At 44.6% G+C, this 22,523-nt stretch overlaps 1 protein-coding gene across 1 annotated transcript in view; it reads left to right on the top strand.

Moving 5' to 3' along the window:
* LOC115144717 (switch-associated protein 70-like) overlaps nt 1-21,988 on the top strand; it is a 37,838-nt gene extending 15,850 nt beyond the window's left edge. The window contains exons 4-12 of the mRNA XM_029685751.2: nt 3,354-3,581; nt 3,953-4,099; nt 4,720-4,828; nt 5,141-5,322; nt 12,128-12,235; nt 17,598-17,764; nt 20,296-20,494; nt 20,822-20,918; nt 21,110-21,988. Coding sequence (XP_029541611.1) covers nt 3,354-3,581; nt 3,953-4,099; nt 4,720-4,828; nt 5,141-5,322; nt 12,128-12,235; nt 17,598-17,764; nt 20,296-20,494; nt 20,822-20,918; nt 21,110-21,228 — 1,356 coding nt within the window. The 3' untranslated portion in view covers nt 21,229-21,988. The remainder of the gene's footprint in view (nt 1-3,353; nt 3,582-3,952; nt 4,100-4,719; nt 4,829-5,140; nt 5,323-12,127; nt 12,236-17,597; nt 17,765-20,295; nt 20,495-20,821; nt 20,919-21,109) is intronic.
* The last annotated feature ends 535 nt before the right edge of the window (nt 21,989-22,523 follow it).

Raw genomic sequence — 22,523 nt, 5'->3', positions numbered from 1 at the left:
TTGTGCGAAGTTTAGTTTGATTATTAACAGATCAGTTGTACAGATAATCAGTCTGAAACTCATGATATAACATTGTTTTCCTCTTCCGTATCAACGATACCTCTACCTCTGTCACAATAAGGGAGTAGGTTATAGGTAAAGAAGTATTGTTCAGATCCACTGTTATATTGTACTCCTTTGGGGAAAGACCATCACCATTGCTCAACAGCTCTCACAGAACAGGAAGTTAGCAGCTTGCTGTTAAATTACAACACGGCATGATTTATTATAAGGTCATTAATGGAAACTGTGTGTAGTTTCATATCATTATTGCTGTGAGGATTATTACTCCTTTTTATTATTCCATATAAACACAGGTGGCAGGTAGCCTAGTGGTTAGAGTGTAGAGGTGGCAGGTAGCCTAGTGGTTAGAGTGTAGAGGTGGCAGGTAGCCTAGTGGTTAGAGTGTAGAGGTGCCAGGTAGCCTATTGGTTAGAGTGTAGAGGTGGCAGGTAGCCTAGTGGTTAGAGTGTAGAGGTGGCAGGTAGCCAAGTGGTTAGAGTGTAGAGCTGGCAGGTAGCCTAGTGGTTAGAGTGTAGAGCTGGCAGGTAGCCTAGTGGTTAGAGTGTAGAGGTGGCAGGTAGCCTAGTGGTTAGAGTGTAGAGCTGGCAGGTAGCCTAGTGGTTAGAGTGTAGAGGTGGCAGGTAGCCTAGTGGTTAGAGTGTAGAGGTGACAGGTAGCCTAGTGGTTAGAGTGTAGAGCTGGCAGGTAGCCTAGTGGTTAGAGTGTAGAGGTGGCAGGTAGCCTAGTGGTTAGAGTGTAGAGGTAGCAGGTAGCCTAGTGGTTAGAGTGTAGAGGTGGCAGGTAGCCTAGTGGTTAGGTGTAGAGGTGCCAGGTAGCCTAGTGGTTAGAGTGTAGAGGTGGCAGGTAGCCTATGGTTAGAGTGTAGAGGTAGCAGGTAGCCTAGTGGTTAGAGTGTAGAGCTGGCAGGTAGCCTAGTGGTTAGAGTGTAGAGGTGGCAGGTAGCCTAGTGGTTAGAGTGTAGAGGTGGCAGGTAGCCTAGTGGTTAGAGTGTAGAGGTGGCAGGTAGCCTAGTGGTTAGAGTGTAGAGGTGGCAGGTAGCCTAGTGGTTAGAGTGTAGAGGTAGCAGGTAGCCTAGTGGTTAGAGTGTAGAGGTGGCAGGTAGCCTAGTGGTTAGAGTGTAGAGGTGCCAGGTAGCCTAGTGGTTAGAGTGTAGAGGTGGCAGGTAGCCTATTGGTTAGAGTGTAGAGGTAGCAGGTAGCCTAGTGGTTAGAGTGTAGAGGTGGCAGGTAGCCTAGTGGTTAGAGTGTAGAGGTGGCAGGTAGCCTAGTGGTTAGAGTGTAGAGGTGGCAGGTAGCCTAGTGGTTAGAGTGTAGAGGTGGCAGGTAGCCTAGTGGTTAGAGTGTAGAGGTGGCAGGTAGCCTAGTGGTTAGAGTGTAGAGGTGGCAGGTAGCCTAGTGGTTAGAGTGTAGAGGTGGCAGGTAGCCTAGTGGTTAGAGTGTAGAGGTGGCAGGTAGCCTAGTGGTTAGAGTGTAGAGGTGGCAGGTAGCCTATTGGTTAGAGTGTAGAGGTGGCAGGGTAGCCTAGTGGTTAGAGTGTAGAGGTGCCAGGTAGCCTAGTGGTTAGAGTGTAGAGGTGGCAGGTAGCCTAGTGGTTAGAGTGTAGAGGTGGCAGGTAGCCTAGTGGTTAGAGTGTAGAGGTGGCAGGTAGCCTAGTGGTTAGAGTGTAGAGGTGGCAGGTAGCCTAGTGGTTAGAGTGTAGAGGTGGCAGGTAGCCTAGTGGTTAGAGTGTAGAGGTGGCAGGTAGCCTAGTGGTTAGAGTGTAGAGGTGGCAGGTAGCCTAGTGGTTAGAGTGTAGAGGTGGCAGGTAGCCTAGTGGTTAGAGTGTGGAGCTGGCAGGTAGCCTAGTGGTTAGAGTGTAGAGGTGGCAGGTAGCCTAGTGGTTAGAGTGTAGAGGTAGCAGGTAGCCTAGTGGTTAGAGTGTAGAGGTGGCAGGTAGCCTATTGGTTAGAGTGTGGAGCTGGCAGGTAGCCTAGTGGTTAGAGTGTAGAGCTGGCAGGTAGCCTAGTGGTTAGAGTGTAGAGGTGGCAGGTAGCCTAGTGGTTAGAGTGTAGAGGTGGCAGGTAGCCTATTGGTTAGAGTGTGGAGCTGGCAGGTAGCCTAGTGGTTAGAGTGTAGAGCTGGCAGGTAGCCTAGTGGTTAGAGTGTAGAGGTGGCAGGTAGCCTAGTGGTTAGAGTGTAGAGGTGGCAGGTAGCCTAGTGGTTAGAGTGTAGAGGTGGCAGGTAGCCTAGTGGTTAGAGTGTAGAGGTGGCAGGTAGCCTAGTGGTTAGAGTGTAGAGGTGGCAGGTAGCCTAGTGGTTAGAGTGTAGAGGTGGCAGGTAGCCTAGTGGTTAGAGTGTAGAGGTGGCAGGTAGCCTAGTGGTTAGAGTGTAGAGGTGGCAGGTAGCCTAGTGGTTAGAGTGTAGAGGTGACAGGTAGCCTAGTGGTTAGAGTGTAGAGGTGCCAGGTAGCCTAGTGGTTAGAGTGTAGAGGTGGCAGGTAGCCTAGTGGTTAGAGTGTAGAGGTGGCAGGTAGCCTAGTGGTTAGAGTGTAGAGGTGGCAGGTAGCCTAGTGGTTAGAGTGTAGAGCTGGCAGGTAGCCTAGTGGTTAGAGTGTAGAGGTAGCAGGTAGCCTAGTGGTTAGAGTGTAGAGGTGGCAGGTAGCCTAGTGGTTAGAGTGTAGAGGTGGCAGGTAGCCTAGTGGTTAGAGTGTAGAGGTGCCAGGTAGCCTATTGGTTAGAGTGTAGAGGTGGCAGGTAGCCTAGTGGTTAGAGTGTAGAGGTGGCAGGTAGCCTATTGGTTAGAGTGTAGAGGTGGCAGGTAGCCTAGTGGTTAGAGTGTAGAGGTGGCAGGTAGCCTAGTGGTTAGAGTGTAGAGGTGGCAGGTAGCCTAGTGGTTAGAGTGTAGAGGTGGCAGGTAGCCTAGTGGTTAGAGTGTAGAGGTGGCAGGTAGCCTAGTGGTTAGAGACTTGGGCCATTAACTGGAAGGTTGCTGGATCGAATCCCCGAGCTGACAAGGTAAAAATCTGTAGTTCTGCCCCAGAACAAGGCAGTTAACCCACTGTTCCCCGGGCTGGAGACGTGGACGTCGATTAAGGCAGCCCCCTGCACCTCTCTGATTCAGAGGGGTTGGGTTAAATGCAGAAGACACATTTCAGTTGAATACATTCAGTTGGACAACTGACTAGGTATCCCCTTTCCCTACTGTAACATACAGATTGTGTCACTTCAAAGGAAGTATGGGTATTTTCTTTGTTGGTGTGTGGGTATGCTGACCTGTCTGTGTACTCACCTGTTTCTTCCCCACCTCGGTCAGATCAAGTACTTCCTGCGCAAGTTGACAGAGGCCATGGGTGGCAGTTGGGTGGAGGAGCACTTTGAGGACTACAAGCTAGAGCTGAACATCAAGCAGCAGAGTCTGAGTGCCTGGGAGCTCATCACCCTGGTGGGAACGGGCACCTTCAGCAAGGGCGTGGACCGCCAGACCCTCTCCATGGGCATCACCGAGGTCTTCCACGAGCTCATCCTTGATGTATTCAAACAGGTTGGGACCAGACCCATTTCTATCTCCATATCTTGGCACGATGTTGACATCAACCACATTATCGTCCTCCATGTGACTGTGATTGATGGATAATGTTGACCCGTGTTATGTACTAGCAATACTGTAGCATGCACACCAAAGCGATGGTCAGTCGAGTGCAGTAGGGAGCCATGTTATAGGGACAACATGAATATTGACAATTAGAATCTCATATGCAACACCACAAACTCATCGTGTTGGCTGTGCAGTGGTCAACTAAGCAGTTAATGGGATGGCTCCTGTCAGTTTATCTCAACACAGATATTAACACAAACCGACAGATACATTTAAAATTTAAAAAAATACAAACATACTGTATTCTCTTGATGCAGGGCTACATGATGAAAAAGGGCCACAAGAGGAAGAACTGGACAGAGCGCTGGTTCCTCCTGAGGCCCAACTCCATGTCCTACTACGTGAGTGAGGACCTGGCTGAGAAGAAAGGCGACATCGTGCTGAATGCAAACTGCTGTGTCGAGGCAAGGAACACTAAACAACAACAAACAAGGCTCATACATTCATTTTACACCTTAACCTAACTAGTAATATACACTGAGTGTATAAAACATTAGAAACACCTTCCTAATATTGAGTTGCAGCCCCTCAGAAAAGCCTCAATTTGTCAGGGCATGGATTCTACAAGGTGTCGAAAGCGTTCCACAGGGATGCTGGCCCATGTTGACTCCAATGCTTCCCACAGTTGTCTCAAGTTGGCTGGATGTCCTTTGGGCGGTGGACCATTCTTGACACGGGAAACTGTTGAGCGTGAAAAACCCTGCAGCATTGCAGTTCTTGACACAAACCGGTGTGCCTGCCTAGCACCTATTACCATACCTCGTTCAAAGACACTTAAATATTTTGTCTTGCCCATTCAACCTCTGAATTGCACACAATCCATGTTGCAATTGTCTCAATGCTTAAAATTCTCCTCCCCTTCACCTTCACTGCTTAAAGTGGATTTAAAATGTGACATCAATAAGGGATCATAGCGTTCACCTGGATAGTCTATGTCATGGAAGGAGCTGGTGTTCCTAATGTTTTGTATACTCAGTGTACGTTGGTGAAAGAGTGACATTTATTTCAGAATTTGTCTTTGCAGTCGTTACCAGATAAGGAAGGAAAGAAGTGCCTGTTCTATGTCAAATGCTCTGACAAAAGCTACGAGATCAACGCTTCGGATAAGAAGAGGAAACAGGAATGGATTCAGGGTAGGACAATTCTCTCACAGTGTAATTTATCTCCTTTTTTTAGTATTATGGAAAGCATGGATTGGACATTTAGACTTGGTTGATAGGTATATGTACAGGGGGAGGGGTGTTCAGCAGAGCACAACATTGTAGAATGTTCAGATATGAATATGTTATGTAGAATAGACATGCCTCTCTGAAATGTAGAATAAGGAATCGCATCAGCTTTACTCATCACATTTCTATCTGCAACGTGCCACAACGTTTGCCTATACTGAATATTTACCAGCCTTGGAACTGACCCCTGTCTGGTATGTCTCCTCTCCATCTCAGCCATCCAGATGTGTCTCAGTCTGCTGCAGTTGGGACGGACAGTGCCGCACCGCGAGTCCCTTCAGAAGCGGCGGGATTTGAGGCAGAAACAGCAAGCGGAGCAGGAGGAGCTGGAGCTTAGGATGAGAGAGCTGCAGACGGCCAACGAGAACAAGCAGCACCAACTGGAGGCCTTGAGGAAGGTGAGCCCAGCCAGCCCACTCACAACGGTCAAAGTCCTCCTGAGCTAGACTGTGCTGGCCTAGTTATGCATCAACAATGTGAAGAGAGAACATCCAAGCCAGCACAGTAAGGTGGTGTGAATGGTTCTTAGATTGTTAGTGAAGTTATACTCATGACTTCTAGTTAGTCTGTTTGCTGGAACACCCATAACAGTGGGAAAAAAGTGGGAAGGCAGAGGGAAAGTGTTTCTCTCTACAGATGTAAGATCTTACTTTGATTACTCTTTTGTTGCTTAAAAATGTCCTGCACTGCAGGACATGCAGAGGAGCTTCATGATTTACATAAATTCACTGAAAACCCACACTAATACACAGTTATACTAACAGCAGGGGAGAGTGGGGTAAATTGAGCAACCCTTGTTGCTAGGAAACCATACACCAAATGTATAATTTTACCAAATATTTAGGAAGAGGTCTGTGAAGGAAAAAAACACGTGAAAAAGTGGTAAGCAAGTTAGGTCCCCTAAAAATATTTTCACCAAGTCAAATGTATTTATTGTTAGAGGTTTCGTGATGCTTGTAAATAAACCAAAGTAGATGATTTTAAAATTGTTCGATACAGTGCCTTCAGAAAGTATTGATCAAATCAAACTTCATTTGCCATATGCAAATACAACAAGTGTAGACTTTACATTGAAATGCTTACTTACAATCCCTTAACTGACATTGCAGGGGGGTGGTGTGTGTCAATGTAAATTGTCCGGTGGCGATTTTTATGAATTGTTCAGCAGTCTAATGGCTTGGGGGTAGAAGCTGTTGAGGAGTCTTTTGGTCCTCGACATGGCTCTCCGGTACCGCTTGCCTTGCGGTAGCAGAGAAAACAGTCTATAACTTGGGTGACTGGAGTCTCTGACAATTTTATGGGCTTTCCTCTGACACCGCCTATTATATACAGTTGAAGTCGGAAGTTTACATACACCTTAGCCAAATACATTTAAACTGTTTTAAAAAATTCCTGACATTTTAATCCGAGTAAAAATTCCCTGTCTTAGGTCAGTTAGGATCACCACTTTATTTTAAGAATGTGAAATGTCAGAACAATAGTAGAGAGTATGATTTATTTCAACTTTTCTTTCTTTCATCACATTCCCAGTGGGTCAGAAGTTTACATACACTCAATTAGTATTTAGTAGCATTGCCTTTAAATGGTTTAACTTGGGTCAAACGTTTCGGGTAGCCTTCCACAAGCTTCCCATAATAAGTTGGGTGAAATTTGGCCCATTCCTCCTGACAGAGCTGGTGTAACTGAGTCAAGTTGTAGGCCTCCTTGCTTGCACACGCTTTTTCAGTTATGTCCACAAATGTTCTATAGGTTTCAGGTCAGGACTTTGTGATGGCCACTCCAATACCATGACTTTGTTGTCCTTAAGCCATTTTGCCACAACTTTGGAAGTATGCTTGGGGACATTATCCATTTGGAAGACCCATTTGCGACCAAGCTTTAACTTCCTGACTGATGTCTTGAGATGTTGCTTCAATATATCCACGTAATTGCCCTGCCCCATGATGCCATGTATTTTGTGAAGCGCACCAGTCCCTCCTGCAGCAAAGCACCCCCACAACATGATGCTGCCACCCCCGTGCTTCACAGTTGGGATGGTGTTCTTCGGCTTGCAAGCATCCCCCTTTTTCCTCCAAACATAACGATGGTCATTATAGCCAAAGAGTTTTATTTTTGTTTCTTCAGACCAGAGGACATTTCTCCAAACAGTATGACCATTGTCCCCTTGTGCAGTTGCAAACCGTAGTCTGGCTTTTTTATGGCAGTTTTGGAGCAGTGGCTTCTTCCTTACTGAGCAGCCTTTCAGGTTACGTTGATATAGGACTCGTTTTACTGTGGATATAGATACTTTTGTACCTGTTTCCTCCAGCATCTTCACACGGTCCTTTGCTGTTGTTCTGGGATTAATTAGCAATTTTTGCACTAAAGAACGCGTCTCCTTCCAGAGCGGTATGACGGCTGTGTGGTCCCATGGTGTTTATACATGCGTACTATTGTTTGTACAGATGAACGTGGTACCTTCAGGCATTTGGAAATTGCTCCCAAGGATGAACAAGACATGTGGAGGTCTACAATTTCTTTCTGTTGGTCTTGGCTGATTTCTTTTGATTTTCCCATGATGTGAAGCACAGGCACTGAGTTTGAAGGTAGGCCTTGAAATACATCCACAGGTACACCTCCAATTGACTCAAATGATGTCAATTAGCCTATCAGAAGCTTCTAAAGCTATGACATAATTTTCTGGAATTTCCAAGCTGTTTAAAGGCACAGTCAACTTAGTGTATGTAAACTTCTGACCCACTGGAATTGTGATACAGTGAATTATAAGTGAAATAATCTGTCTGTAAACAATTGTTGTAAAAATGACTTGTGTCATGCACAAAGTAGTCCTAACCGACTTGCCAAAACTATAGTTTGTTGGCAAGAAATTTGTGGTGTGGTTGAAAAACGAGTTTTAATGACTCCAACCTAAGTGTATGTAAACTTCCAACTGTAGGTCCAGGATGGCAGGAAGCTTGGCCATGTACTGGGCCATTCGCACCACCCTCTGTAGTGCCTTACGGTCAGATGCCGAGCAGTTGCCCTACCAGGTGGTATTGCAACCGGTCAGAATGCTCTCGATGGTGCAGCTGTAGAACCTTTTGAGGATCTGGGGGCCCATGCCAAATCTTTTCAGTCTCCTGAGGGGGAAAATGTTTTATTGTGCCCTCTTCACGACTGTCTTTGTGTGTTTGGACCATGATAGTTCATTGGTGATGTGGACACCAAGGAACTTGAAACTCTCGACCCGCTCCACTACAGCCCTGTCGATGTTAATGGGGGCCTGTTCGGCCCGCCTTTTCCTGTAGTCCATGATCAGCTCCTTTGTCTTGCTCACATTGAGGGAGAGGTTGTTGTCCTGGCACCACACTGCCAGTTCTCTGACCTTCTCCCTATAGGCCGCCTCCCTATAGGCCGCCTCATCCTGGTAATCCGTCTGGCCCAGCAGCTTTGTGAATGTTGACCTGTTTAAAGGTCTTGCTCACATCGGCTACCGAGAGCGTTATCACACAGTCATCCAGAACAGCTGGTGATCTCGTGCTTGCTTCAGTGTTGCTTGCCTCAAAGTGAGCATAAAAGGCATTTAGCTTGTCTGGTAGGCTTGCGTAACTGGTAACTGGGCAGCTCGCATCTGGGTTTCCCTTTGTGGTCCGTAATCGCTTTCAAGCCCTGCCACATCCGACGAGCGTCAGAGCCGGAATAGTAGGATTCAATCTTAATCCTGTATTGACGCTTTGCTTGTTTGATGGTTCGTCTGAGGGCATAGCGGGAGTTCTTATAAGCGTCCGGATTAGTCTCCGCTCCTTGAAAGCGGCAACTCTAGACTTTAGCTCGATGCGGATGTTGCCTGTAATCCATGGCTTCTGGTTGGGATATGTACGTACAGTCACTGTGGGGACGATGTCATCAATGCACTTACTGATGAAGACTATGACTGAGGTGGTGTATTCCTCAATGCCATTGGATGAATCCCGGAACATATTCATACCCCTTGACTTATGCCACATTTTGTTGTGTTACAACCTGCATTTAAAATGTATTAAATATATATTTTTCTCATCCATCTACACATAATGACATTGTGAAAACCTGTTTTTGCTCATTTGTTAAAACTGAAATACAGAAATATCTAATTTAAGTATTCACACCTGAGTCAAGCAGTGATTATAGCTGTGATTCTTTCTGGATAAATCTCTTAAGAGCTTTCCACACCTGGATTGTGTAACATTTGCCCATTATTCAAAAAAAAAAAATATTCAAGCTCTGTCTAGTTGGTTGTGTATCATTGCTGGACAACCATTTTCAGGTCTTGCCATAGATGTGAAAGTGAAAACTATAACTTGGCCACTCAGGAACATTCACTGTCTTCTTGGTAAGCAACTCCAGTGTAGATTTGGCCTTGTTTTTAGGTTATTGTCCTGCTGAAAAGTGAATTCATCGCTCAGTGTCTGGTGCAAAGCAAACTTAACGAAGTTTACCTCTAGGATTTTGCCTGTGCTTAGCGCCATTCCGTTAATTCTTTTCATCCTGAAAATCTCCCCAGTTCTCAACAATAACAAGCATACTCAGAACATGATGCAGCCACCGCTATGCTTCAAAATATGGAGAGTGGTACTCAGTAATGTGTTATATTGGATTTGCCCCCAAAAGAAAACTTTGTATTCAGTACAAAATGTGAATTGTTTTGCCACATTTTCTGAAGTATTCATTTAGTGCCTTGTTGCAAACAGGATGCATGTTTTGGAATATATTTTATGATGTACGGGCTTCCTTCTTTTTACTCTGTCAATTAGTTTAGTATTGTAAAGTAACTACAATGGTGTTGATCCAGCCACAATTTTCTCCTATTACAGCCATTCAGTTCTGAAACTGTTTTAAAGTCAACATTGGCCTCATGGTGAAATCCCTGAGCGGTTTCCTTCCTCACCTACAACTGAGTTGGGAAGGATGCCTGTGTCTTTCTAGTGACTGGGTGTGTTGACACACCATCCAAAGTGTAACTAATAACTTCACCATGCTCAAAGGGATATTCAATGTCAGGTAACTTTATGTGTGTGGTACAGAAATTAGGTAGTCATTCATAAACCATGTTGAACACTCTTATTGTACACAGAGTGAGTCCATGTAACTTATTATGTCACTTGTTAAGTACATTTCTACTCCTGAACTTATTTAGGCTTGCCACAACAAAGTGGTTGAATACTTATTGACTCAAATACATTTCAGCGTTTCGTTTGGAATGAATTTGTAAAATTTTCAAAAAACCTGATTCCACTTTGACATATTGGGCTATTGTGTGTTGGCCAGTGACAAAAAAAACACACAATTTATACAATACAACTTTATTGTCCAATGTAACACATATAGTGTAGCCGTGGATAATCATTGGATTTCCTGAGGAAACAATCTCTCTTTGTTGTTCTTTCATTATGCATCGAGGAGTAGAGGCACAATGAATGTTTAGACATTCTCCCATTGAGGTGCAACAAGTCCCTGTCTCTCGTACTCTCTGATACACACAGGACTGGAGATTGAGGGTCAACCCTCTTTAAACCTTTTGACCTTGGATTCACGTGTACACAATAGCCACTGTAAATTGGCTGGTCACTTCACACTAACCTGCCATGGTGAGTGAGTAACGAATGAGAAAGGTCAAATGACAAGTCACAGCTGCATGGAAAGAGTCAAATGTTAGAGGAATCACCGATTAACAACCAAGGGGAAATCTGCAGTTCAAACAATAACAAAAATGACCCTGCCACTGTGTTGGCAAACACCTGAGCTATGGGGCTGTAGAAATGTAACCACTCTCAAATTCATAGACAGAGCTATGGATGCAGGGACTGACCATCTGTGAGATCAAAATGATGGTTTTAACAATGTTTTGAGTCTGCACACAATGTCGATTTACATTTACATTGTTTACAAACAATGGAGTAAAACAAACTTAGATTTTGGGGTCTGATGGGGGGGTATTACAGTTGAACTAAGCTCATTACGCATCTAAGTATTTTTTTTTTCAATAGTCACTGTGTACATATAATTAATTTACAAGTCCAAAAATGGATGTACCAACTAAATAATGCCCCTTCTAAACAAATGTTGAGTAAAAATCGCTCATTTAGAAAGAAAAAAAATCATACAACTCACTAAGATATATTACTTTCTATGCATTGTCAGCACAAGATGACATTGGGAAATCTTTACAATACGTTTGTTTCTGCTGTGACGACGCCAAGTCAGACGTCAGTGCTGTGCTTGCTTCCTCTTTAGGAGCTTTTCAGATAGTTTTGTTTACAAAGCCGCATATCCATTAGCTTAAGTTAAGAATTTAGTTAATGCATTGCACTGGGTAGATTTAATTTTCAATTCAGGAGGTGATTTTAAATTCAGAAATGCAGTCAACTTTGACGGAGAGAAGATTGTGTATCTGTGTTACGAATCCCTTTTGGCCCGACAGTCTAGGGGGGATGGTAATGAGACCCGTAACATAACTCATGCAAATTATTATTGTGACAAAGTAAAAGTGTGCACGAAATAACCACGACAACAGAAATCTACCGTCAAACTCTAGGTTTATTTATAAACACACGGTAATGGGGGGAGCAGGAAAAGGGGCTGAGCTGGACCCAAGGAAAGAAACAATAAGTATTCAAAAACACCCCTAAGCTAGACTAGCCTACTTTAACAACAGCTAACTAACTAACCAAAAATACAGTGGGTGGTCCGCCCAGTTCTAACTAGTGTATTTAACAAAGTTCACCTACGGGTAGTGTATGCCCATGGGCGACTTGTCTTGGTTTCCCCCTTTTCCCACCAGCAACAAACAAACACCATAACCAAAAACAATACTCACAGGTGATGACAAAGTGCTATGGAGGTGCTTAAACAAAAGAGAGGTTAAGACACAAAGCGAGAGTGAAACACAGAGACCTACAGACATGGCATTTACAGAGAGATTGAGCTAGAGATTGCTCCAGAGCAAACAAATGATGGGGTTTTTAAACCATGGGGAAGGAACTGTGATAGGGTAGGAAATAGGAGTAGGTGTGTCTTCTGATTGATTATTGATTGTTGACTGATTGGGGAGTGATGGTTTTCACCTGTGAGGGGAGAAGGAGAGAAAAGAAACACACACACAGGATACACACACACACAGGATAACTGTATCCGTAACAATCTGTCTTCAATTATGTAACGACTGTCCACTCTGCTATTGGTCAGAAACTAGAGGAGGCGGCGGCCAATGCGGCGGAGGAGGAGAGGAGACTCCTGCAGACCCAGACTGAACAACAGGATCGCTACAGGATGGACCTGGAGAGGGAGAAAATGGTACCTACCTAGCTACTCACAATTTAGCGGTCAAAGGAGAATATGTTTCTACTGTAAACTACACCCACCGCTGACTACTACCCCTTATGTGGCCGGCTACTTAATTGACTTTAACAAAATTGCCCCCTTACACTTTTAGTTGGCAAATGTTTCCTTACACTGGTTACTTCAGAATTACAGATACACACTGCACCCTGTGAGACTTCAATAAGTAGGTAGAAATTGTCCTGCACCCTGTGAGACCTCACTGAGTAGGTAGAAGTTGTACTGCACCATGTGAGACTTTACTGAGTAGGTAGAAGTTGTTCTGCACCCTGTGAGATTACAGATACACACTGCACCCTGTGAGACTTCAATAAGTAGGTAGAAGTTGTCCTGCACCCTGTGAGACTTCAATAAGTAGGTAGAAGTTGTCCTGCACCCTGTGAGACTTCACTGAGTAGGTAGAAGTTGTACTGCACCATGTGAGACTTCACTGAGTAGGTAGAAGTTGTCCTGCACCATGTGAGACTTCACTGAGTAGGTAGAAGTTGTCCTGCACCCTGTGAGACTTCAATAAGTAGGTAGAAGTTGTCCTGCACCCTGTGAGACTTCACTGAGTAGGTAGAAGTTGTACTGCACCATGTGAGACTTCACTGAGTAGGTAGAAGTTGTCCTGCACCATGTGAGACTTCACTGAGTAGGTAGAAGTTGTTCTGCACCCTGTGAGATTACAGATACACACTGCACCCTGTGAGACTTCAATAAGTAGGTAGAAGTTGTCCTGCACCCTGTGAGACTTCACTGAGTAGGTAGAAGTTGTCCTGCACCCTGTGAGACTTCACTGAGTAGGTAGAAGTTGTCCTGCACCCTGTGAGACTTCACTGAGTAGGTAGAAGTTGTCCTGCACCATGTGAGACTTTACTGAGTAGGTAGAAGTTGTTCTGCACCCTGTGAGATTACAGATACACACTGCACCCTGTGAGACTTCAATAAGTAGGTAGAAGTTGTCCTGCACCCTGTGAGACTTCACTGAGTAGGTAGAAGTTGTCCTGCACCCTGTGAGACTTCAATGAGTAGGTAGAAGTTGTCCTGCACCCTGTGAGACTTCATTGAGTAGGTAGAAGTTGTCCTGCACCCTGTGAGACTTCACTGAGTAGGTAGAAGTTGTCCTGCACCCTGTGAGACTTCATTGAGTAGGTAGAAGTTGTCCTGCACCATGTGAGACTTCACTGAGTAGGTAGAAGTTGTCCTGCACCATGTGAGACTTTACTGAGTAGGTAGAAGTTGTTCTGCACCCTGTGAGACTTTACTGAGTAGGTAGAAGTTGTTCGGCACCCTGTGAGACTTCAATAAGTAGGTAGAAGTTGTCCTGCACCATGTGAGACTTCACTGAATAGGTAGAAGTTGTCCTGCACCATGTGAGTCTTCATTGAGTAGGTAGAAGTTGTCCTGTACCATGTGAGTCTTCATTGAGTAGGTAGAAGTTGTCCTGCACCCTGTGAGACTTCACTGAGTAGGTAGAAGTTGTCCTGCACCATGTGAGACTTCTTTGAGTAGGTAGAAGTTGTCCTGCACCCTGTGAGACTTTACTGAGTAGGTAGAAGTTGTCCTGCACCCTGTGAGACTTCAATAAGTAGGTAGAAGTTGTCCTGCACCATGTGAGACTTTACTGAGTAGGTAGAAGTTGTTCTGCACCCTGTGAGACTTTACTGAGTAGGTAGAAGTTGTTCTGCACCCTGTGAGACTTCATTGAGTAGGTAGAAGTTGTCCTGCACCATGTGAGACTTCACTGAATAGGTAGAAGTTGTCCTGCACCATGTGAGTCTTCATTGAGTAGGTAGAAGTTGTCCTGTACCATGTGAGTCTTCATTGAGTAGGTAGAAGTTGTCCTGCACCCTGTGAGACTTCACTGAGTAGGTAGAAGTTGTCCTGCACCATGTGAGACTTCATTGAGTAGGTAGAAGTTGTCCTGCACCCTGTGAGACTTTACTGAGTAGGTAGAAGTTGTCCTGCACCCTGTGAGACTTCAATAAGTAGGTAGAAGTTGTCCTGCACCATGTGAGACTTCACTGAGTAGGTAGAAGTTGTCCTGCACCCTGTGAGACTTCATTGAGTAGGTAGAAGGTGTTCTGCACCCTGTGAGACTTCATTGAGTAGGTAGAAGTTGTCCTGCACCCTGTGAGACTTCATTGAGTAGGTAGAAGTTGTCCTGCACCCTGTGAGACTTTACTGAGTAGGTAGAAGTTGTCCTGCACCCTGTGAGACTTTACTGAGTAGGTAGAAGTTGTTCTGCACCATGTGAGACTTTACTGAGTAGGTAGAAGTTGTCCTGCACCCTGTGAGACTTCACTGAGTAGGTAGAAGTTGTTCTACACCCTGTGAGACTTCACTGAGTAGGTAGAAGTTGTTCTGCACCCTGTGAGACTTCATTGAGTAGGTAGAAGTTGTTCTACACCCTGTGAGACTTCACTGAGTAGGTAGAAGTTGTTCTGCACCCTGTGAGACTTCATTGAGTAGGTAGAAGTTGTCCTGCACCCTGTGAGACTTCATTGAGTAGGTAGAAGTTGTTCTGCACCCTGTGAGACTTCACTGAGTAGGTAGAAGTTGTCCTGCACCCTGTGAGACTTTACTGAGTAGGTAGAAGTTGTTCTGCACCCTGTGAGACTTCACTGAGTAGGTAGAAGTTGTCCTGCACCCTGTGAGACTTCATTGAGTAGGTAGAAGTTGTTCTGCACCCTGTGAGACTTCACTGAATAGGTAGAAGTTGTCCTGCACCCTGTGAGACTTCACTGAATAGGTAGAAGTTGTCCTGCACCCTGTGAGACTTCACTGAGTAGGTAGAAGTTGTTCTACACCCTGTGAGACTTCATTGAGTAGGTAGAAGTTGTTCTACACCCTGTGAGACTTCACTGAGTAGGTAGAAGTTGTTCTACACCCTGTGAGACTTCATTGAGTAGGTAGAAGTTGTCCCTAACCACTGATTCAGCTTGTTCAGCAGGTTTTCTTCATTTATTCAGTAAATTCTTGGGTCCATGAAAATGATTGCAACTTTCTAGTTCTTTCATCCTCCCATCTATACCCCTTAAGCTCATAACTTTTGACATTTATTCCACACATCCTACTGACACACTTTATAAATGTCATCCTCCGTTCATAGGACTGCCATCAATAAGGTTTCACATTTGATTTCTCTCAGCTTAATAAGGTGTTACATTATTTCATGATCTCAGGCCAATGTCTGCTCTGTTTCAGGAAGTATCCAGAAGGGTTGCTTCCTCTTTTCTTTGTTATATGTATAAAAAAAAAAGAAGGGAACATTTAGAGATTAGCATTAGCGATGGCAAGTGTTTCCAATCATCACATAATTCATTTTCATAGCCTGAAGGGTAGGACTGAATGGTAGGAAGTTAGTGGGCATAGGATACTAAATTCAAATGAGTGGTTATAAGATACAATGGGTCTCCAATAAATATGTGAAAGAGAAGACGCAATGGGTTAAGTTAGTTATATTAAAGGGATAGTTCAGCCATATTAGATTCAATAAGTGAGTTAAATAGACTGCTTGGCTGACAACGTGCATCAACGAAAGGTCAAATAGCTGGCAACAAGGACAATAAGCTGCCATGTGGGGAATCGTAGGTGGCTCGTTTCAGCCCGTTTTACACTATATAAACAAAAGTATGTGGACACCCCTTCTAATTAGTGGATTCAGGCTATTTCAGCCACACCTGTTGCTGACAGGAGTATAAAATTGAGCACACATCCTCGCAATCTCCATAGACAAACATTGGCAGTAGAATGGCCCATACTGAAGAGCTCAGTGACTTTCAACGTGGCACCGTCATAGGATGCCACCTTTACAACAATTTAGTTCATCAAATGTCTGCCCTGCTAGAACTGCTCCGGACAACTGTAAGTGCTCTTATTGTGAAGTGGAAACGTCTAGGATCGACAACGGCTCAGCTTCGAAGTGGTAGGCCACTCTAGCTCACAGAACATCACCGCTGAGTGTTAAAGTGTGTAAAAATCATCTGTCCTCGGTTGCAACACTCACTACCGAGTTCCAAACTGCCTCTGGAAGCAACGTCAACACAAGAACTGTTCGTCGGGAGCTTCATGAAATTGGTTTCCATCGCCGAGCAGCCGCACACAAACCTAAAATCACCATTCGCAATGCCAAGCGTCGGCTAGAGTGGTGTAAAGCTCGCTGCCATTGGACTCTGGATCAGTGGAAACGCGTTCTCTTATCAATCACTCTTCACCATCTGGCAGTCTGACAGACGAATCTGGATTTGGTGGATGCCAGGAGAACGCTACCTGCCCCAATGCATAGTGCCAACTGTAAAGTTTGGTGGATGAGGAATAATGTTCTGGGGCTGTTTTTCATGGTTCGGGCTAGGCTCCTTGGATTCAGTGAAGGGAAATCTTAACACTACAGCATACAATGACATTCTAGATGATTCTTTGCTTCCAACTTTGTGGCAACAATTTGGGGAAGGCCCTTTCCTGTTTCAGCATGACAATGTCCCCGTGCACAAAGTGAGGTCCATACAGAAATGGTTTGTTGAGAACGGTGTGGAAGAACTTGACTGGCCTGCACAGAGCCCTGACCTCAACTCTATTGAACACCTTTGGGATGAATTGGAAAGCCGACTGCAAGCCAGGCCTAATTGCCCAACATCAGTGTCCGACCTCACTAATGCACCTGTGGCTGAATGGAAGCAAGTCTCCACAGCCATGTTCCAACATCTAGTGGAAAGCCTTTCCAGAAGAGTGGAGGCTGTTATAGCAGCAAATGATTTTGAAATGAAATGTTTGACCAGCAGGTGTCCACATACATTATGTGACCAAAAGTATCTCGTTATTGATACCATGTCTTGTTTTGACGGATTCGCTAGCTAGCTAACCAACTGTAACAACATATTTGAGAGACAACAAGTGCTCATTGTGCAAATGTATGTTTTCAAGAAACATTTGGAGACTAAATATACTTTTCCTGTTGTCAACAGTCTTAAGCCAACTCCGTCTGTTTTTCTCCATAGTTGTGCACACTTTGGTTTTGTTGCTAACCAACCAACCCCTTCTATCAGTGCTACAACCTACTAAGCACTGACTCCTCAGGTCCAAGAGCACCAATAGATTTAGTTTTAGTGAACTGTGGTGCTCTTTCTACATTGTCTTGTTGCCGGTCTTCAGGTGGACTGTGGTGCTCTTTCTACATTGTCTTGTTGCCGGTCTTCAGGTGGACTGTGGTGCTCTTTCTACATTGTCTTGTTGCCGGTCTTCAGGTGAACTGTGGTGCTCTTTCTACATAGTCTTGTTGCCGGTCTTCAGGTGAACTGTGGCGCTCTTTCTACATTGTCTTGTTGCTGGTCTTCAGGTGCGACAGGAGATGGAGGAGCAGGTGGCTCAGAAGTCCAGTGAGCTGGAGCAGTACCTGCAGCGCGTCCATGAGCTGGAGGACATGTACCACCGCCTGGAGGACGCCCTGGAGGACGAGAAACGTGCCAGGCAGGACGAGGAGACGGTCCGCAGGCTCCAGGCCCGGTCGGTGCTCAACACACAGACACATAGGCAGGCACAGACTGTACATATGCACACATGCACACTCTTGAGATGAATTGATGGATTTGATTGTCTCTCTGACTAGAGTCACTGTAATTGTCTGACAAGTGGAGTGAGTCAATGTGGAAGAGGGTGACACACGCACACACACAATTCCATTTCTGTGGATACAATGAGACACAAGGGGGCCACACACACACCAAGGCATCTACATGGTTCCCACATAGACATAGGCAACAGTCCCTCCCGTCCAGAAACCCTTTCTTCCTCTGTGCTGACATTTGTGCTTCTCTGGGCTCAGCACTTTTCACATTGTGTTCTCAATGGGAATTTGTATGTGTGTGTGTGGGTGTGCGATGTGTGTATACCCCCAGGATGGATATGTATGCAATATAATCGATTTAATCAACATATCCCTTTTGTTTGTATATTACACATTCTGAACTAACTGTTCCCTGTACTTAAAGTACGTCTCTCCAGGGTACTATAGGAGGAGGCTGTTCCCTGTACCTAAAGTACGTCTCTCCAGGTTATTATAGGAGGAGGCTGTTCCCTGTACTTAAAGTACGTCTCTCCAGGTTACTAGAGGAGGAGGCTGTTTCCTGTACTTAATGTACGTCTGTCCAGGGTACTAGAGGAGGAGGCTGTTCCCTGTACTTAATGTACCTCTCTCCAGGTTACTAGAGGAGGAGGCTGTTCCCTGTACTTAATGTACCTCTCTCCAGGTTACTAGAGGAGGAGGCTGTTCCCTGTACTTAATGTACCTCTCTCCAGGTTACTAGAGGAGGAGGCTGTTCCCTGTACTTAATGTACCTCTCTCCAGGGTACTAGAGGAGGAGGCTGTTCCATGTACTTAATGTACCTCTCTCCAGGTTACTAGAGGAGGAGGCTGTTCCCTGTACTTAATGTACCTCTCTCCAGGTTACTAGAGGAGGAGGCTGTTCCCTGTACTTAATGTACCTCTCTCCAGGTTACTAGAGGAGGAGGCTGTTCCCTGTACTTAAAACCTCTTGCTTCTACCTGAGACGCTTGCGTCCCAACTAGAGCTCTGGAAATGCAAATGCGCTACGCTAAATGCTAATAGTATTAGTTAAAACTCAAACGTTCATTAAAATACACATGCAGGGTATCGAATTAAAGCTACACTCGTTGTGAATCCAGGCAACAAGTCAGATTTTTAAAATGCTTTTCGGCGACAGCATGAGAAGCTATTATCTGATAGCATGCACCAATACACTACAACACAAAAGCCACGCAGGGGACGTAAACAAAATAATTAGCATTTCGGCGTTACACAAACCGCACAATAAAATAGAAAACAGTCATTACCTTTCACCATCTTCTTTGTTGGCACTCCTAGATGTCCCATAAACACTATTGGGTCTTTATTTCGATTAAATCGGGCCATATAAAGCCAAGATATCGTTATATGTAGACTGTGTGATAAACGAAAAAAACAGCGTTTTCACAACGTAACGTCATTTTTTTTAATTCAAAAAGTAGACGATAAACTTTCACAAAACACTTCGAAATACGTTTGTAATGCTACTTTAGGTATTAGTAAACGTTAATAAGCGATAAAAATCATCAGGAGGCGATGTAAAAATCATTAGCTGTCGTCTTGGAAAAAATTTCACGAGAGAGCTCTTCCAAATGATCTGGGCGGAGACTGGAGGTAAGTGGTTCCCCTGATTCGGTTCAACCAAGAATCAAAGCTGATTCAATTCACAAGACTCTAGACAACATGGGGATGCTGTGGGAGTTGAAACCTCGGTCTTATCTAATTCGGCTCACTGTGAACAATTGCTGGAAGTGGCGCAAGGATATTTATTTCCATTTTCTGTGATCAGGTTTTCCTGCGCTTTCCGATGTAACGCACGTTATGTTATAGCCACAGTCGTGATTTAACCAGTTTTATAAACGTCCGAGTGTTTTCTATCCACACATTCTAACCATATGAACGTACTATATTCCTGGCATGAGTAGCAGGGCGCTGAAATGTTGCGTGATTTTTAACAAAATGTTCAAAAAAGTAGAGGGTAGGAGCAACAGGTTAATGTACCTCTCTCCAGGTTACTAGAGGAGGAGGCTGTTCCCTGTACTTAATGTACCTCTCTCCAGGTTACTAGAAGAGGAGGCTGTTCCCTGTACTTAATGTACCTCTCTCCAGGTTACTAGAGGAGGAGGCTGTTCCCTGTACTTAATGTACGTATCTCCAGGTTACTAGAGGAGGAGGCTGTTCCCTGTACTTAATGTACCTCTCTCCAGGTTACTAGAGGAGGAGGCTGTTCCCTGTACTTAATGTACCTCTCTCCAGGTTACTAGAGGAGGAGGCTGTTCCCTGTACTTAATGTACCTCTCTCCAGGTTACTAGAGGAGGAGGCTGTTCCCTGTACTTAATGTACGTATCTCCAGGTTACTAGAGGAGGAGGCTGTTCCCTGTACTTAATGTACCTCTCTCCAGGTTACTAGAGGAGGAGGCTGTTCCCTGTACTTAATGTACCTCTCTCCAGGTTACTAGAGGAGGAGGCTATCAAGCGGGCTGAGCTGGAACAGATCCACCTCCACCAGCAGAGGGCCATCTCTGAGACAGAGGTGGAGAAGCAGGAGCTGCGGAAGGAGGGAACGGCCAAGGAGAATGCCCTGCAGGCTGCCATGCTGCAGCTGGAACAGCTAGAGAAAGAGAGGCAGGGGGCACTGGAGCAATACCAGGTGAGGCATGTTTTAGGGCCGGTTTCCAGGACAAAGATTCCACGGCCTATTTTTGGACTAAAATGTACTTTGAACAAAGATTCTCAATTATTTTTAGTTCAGGAGTAGGACTCATTTTGTTCAGCTGGAACAGGGATCCTTGAGTTGTGGTGCTAGAACAATACCTAATTATACATGTAGGGGGTGCTAGAACGGTGGGTTCCTTGTGAAGCAAATAGTACCAGATGACAATTGTAGGTGGCAGTAGAGTTCTACAGATGAGCCATGGATTGTCCTGTTTTACTATCAAAAAAACAACTGATATCGTATTTTCTTTGTTTGTCACAGGAGGTAGTGCAGAAACTGGAGGATGCAGCGAATAACACCAGGACCTGGAAACATAAAGTGGCCCACCATGAGGGATTAGTCCGCCTCGTTCAACCTGGTAACACAACACTATATTACTGTACACTTTCCTCCTTTTATCAATACTCTCTCTTCATTCTTCCCTCTGTTGTGTTGTTTTTCTGTTCACCCTCTCTGGGTGCATCTCAATAATCTAAAGTGGCTTCCTTTCCTCATTTACTTTCCTTTGTTTGCACTGATGTGAGTGAACTTTCTGATTTGTTTTCTCAGGTTCGAAGGGGCCTCAGAAAATCACTAACTGGGGCCCAGCGTCCTTCACTGAGGCAGAACTGAGCTTGCGGGAGAAAGACTGGCAGGAGAGGAAGAACCAAGCCGCCGAGAACCAGTAGAGCCCCCATTCCCACATTCAACAAACTCATGGTTGCTGGAACATTAATGCAATGTTGCCCTCAGTGTGCCAAGTTGCGTCTTCAGCATTCGTTGACCAACTCAAAAGAAAACAGGAAAGGCAGGCTTGTTTTTACACAGACACCAGGGTTCTAAAACGGCGAGGCCCTACCTGGACCTGTCCAATACGAAAAGCAAATGTTTGTTTTCTGTTGCAAAGCGTTTTGAAAGGTTTTCTATTGCGTCCCCTAATGAACACAACCTAGTTCAGAGCAGGTGCTGCACAGATCTTGATACTACCTGGATAGCCTTAGAGGGAAACGCTTCAAATTGCTTTCATATTAAGGAATAAAGGAGCTGCACACTTGACACTAATAATTAAATGTCTGTGGGGAAGGTGGAGTCGTTTTTATCAAAATGTTTTTGAGCGTGTTTTGGCGTATTTCAATTTTTCCTAAGATTTCAACAGTTTGTCTTTTTTACATGTTAAAACTACAGCTTGCTTAGTGACTGTTTTTGGTTCCATTGTCAAAGTGATAGAATGTATAGCACTTAAATAGCCCATGTAAGTATGAACAAATGATAACATCATGAAATGACAATTCATGAAAATCAAATGACCGGAGCTTATCTCAATAACTAGCCATCATACTGTACTGCTCCCAGTATTTCATGTCATTTTTAAACTTTTTTTTCTATTCTTTAATGTGTGTAAATCGCTTAAGAAAGAACCCTGTAATAAAACATTACATCAATCTTAAACAGTAGTTTTGTGCAATTGTTCCAAGTAGTTACACATTTGTTCTCTATCAACTGATTATTGATGTATAATTTAACAATGTTCATAACAGAACACAATAGACATCACAAGAGGTTGGTGGCACATTAATTGGGGAGGACGGGCTCGTGATAATGGTTGGAGTGGAATGGTATCAAACTCATGGTTTCCATTTCCATTCGCTCTGTTCCAGCCATTATTATGAGCCTTCCTCCCCTCAGCAGCCTCCACTGATAGACATAAGAACGCAGTCTCTGCAGTTGATGCTGCAAGCGATACAACGGGACTAGTATGGTTGTTTGAGATGATGTCCTCCAGGGGGCACTACAGTTTCAGAAAAGGCAAGGCTACACTTCGTTGGTCGTCATTTCCTACAAAAGGGTACCCCAGCTGGTGGCCCGCAGGCTTTTATTTGGCCTCCCAAGTTTTGAGCCCAAAAATGATTATAATACATTTTTTTATGGTTGGACATAAAAGACTGTAAAAACAATAATCAGCTCCAAGTGATTGTAATTTAAG

Source organism: Oncorhynchus nerka, linkage group LG17, assembly GCF_034236695.1.
Source record: "Oncorhynchus nerka isolate Pitt River linkage group LG17, Oner_Uvic_2.0, whole genome shotgun sequence".
In the NCBI taxonomy this organism is placed as follows: Eukaryota; Metazoa; Chordata; class Actinopteri; order Salmoniformes; family Salmonidae; genus Oncorhynchus; species Oncorhynchus nerka.
The sequence above is the reverse complement of the archived record's forward strand: the minus strand, read 5'-3'. Positions and strand labels throughout refer to the sequence as shown.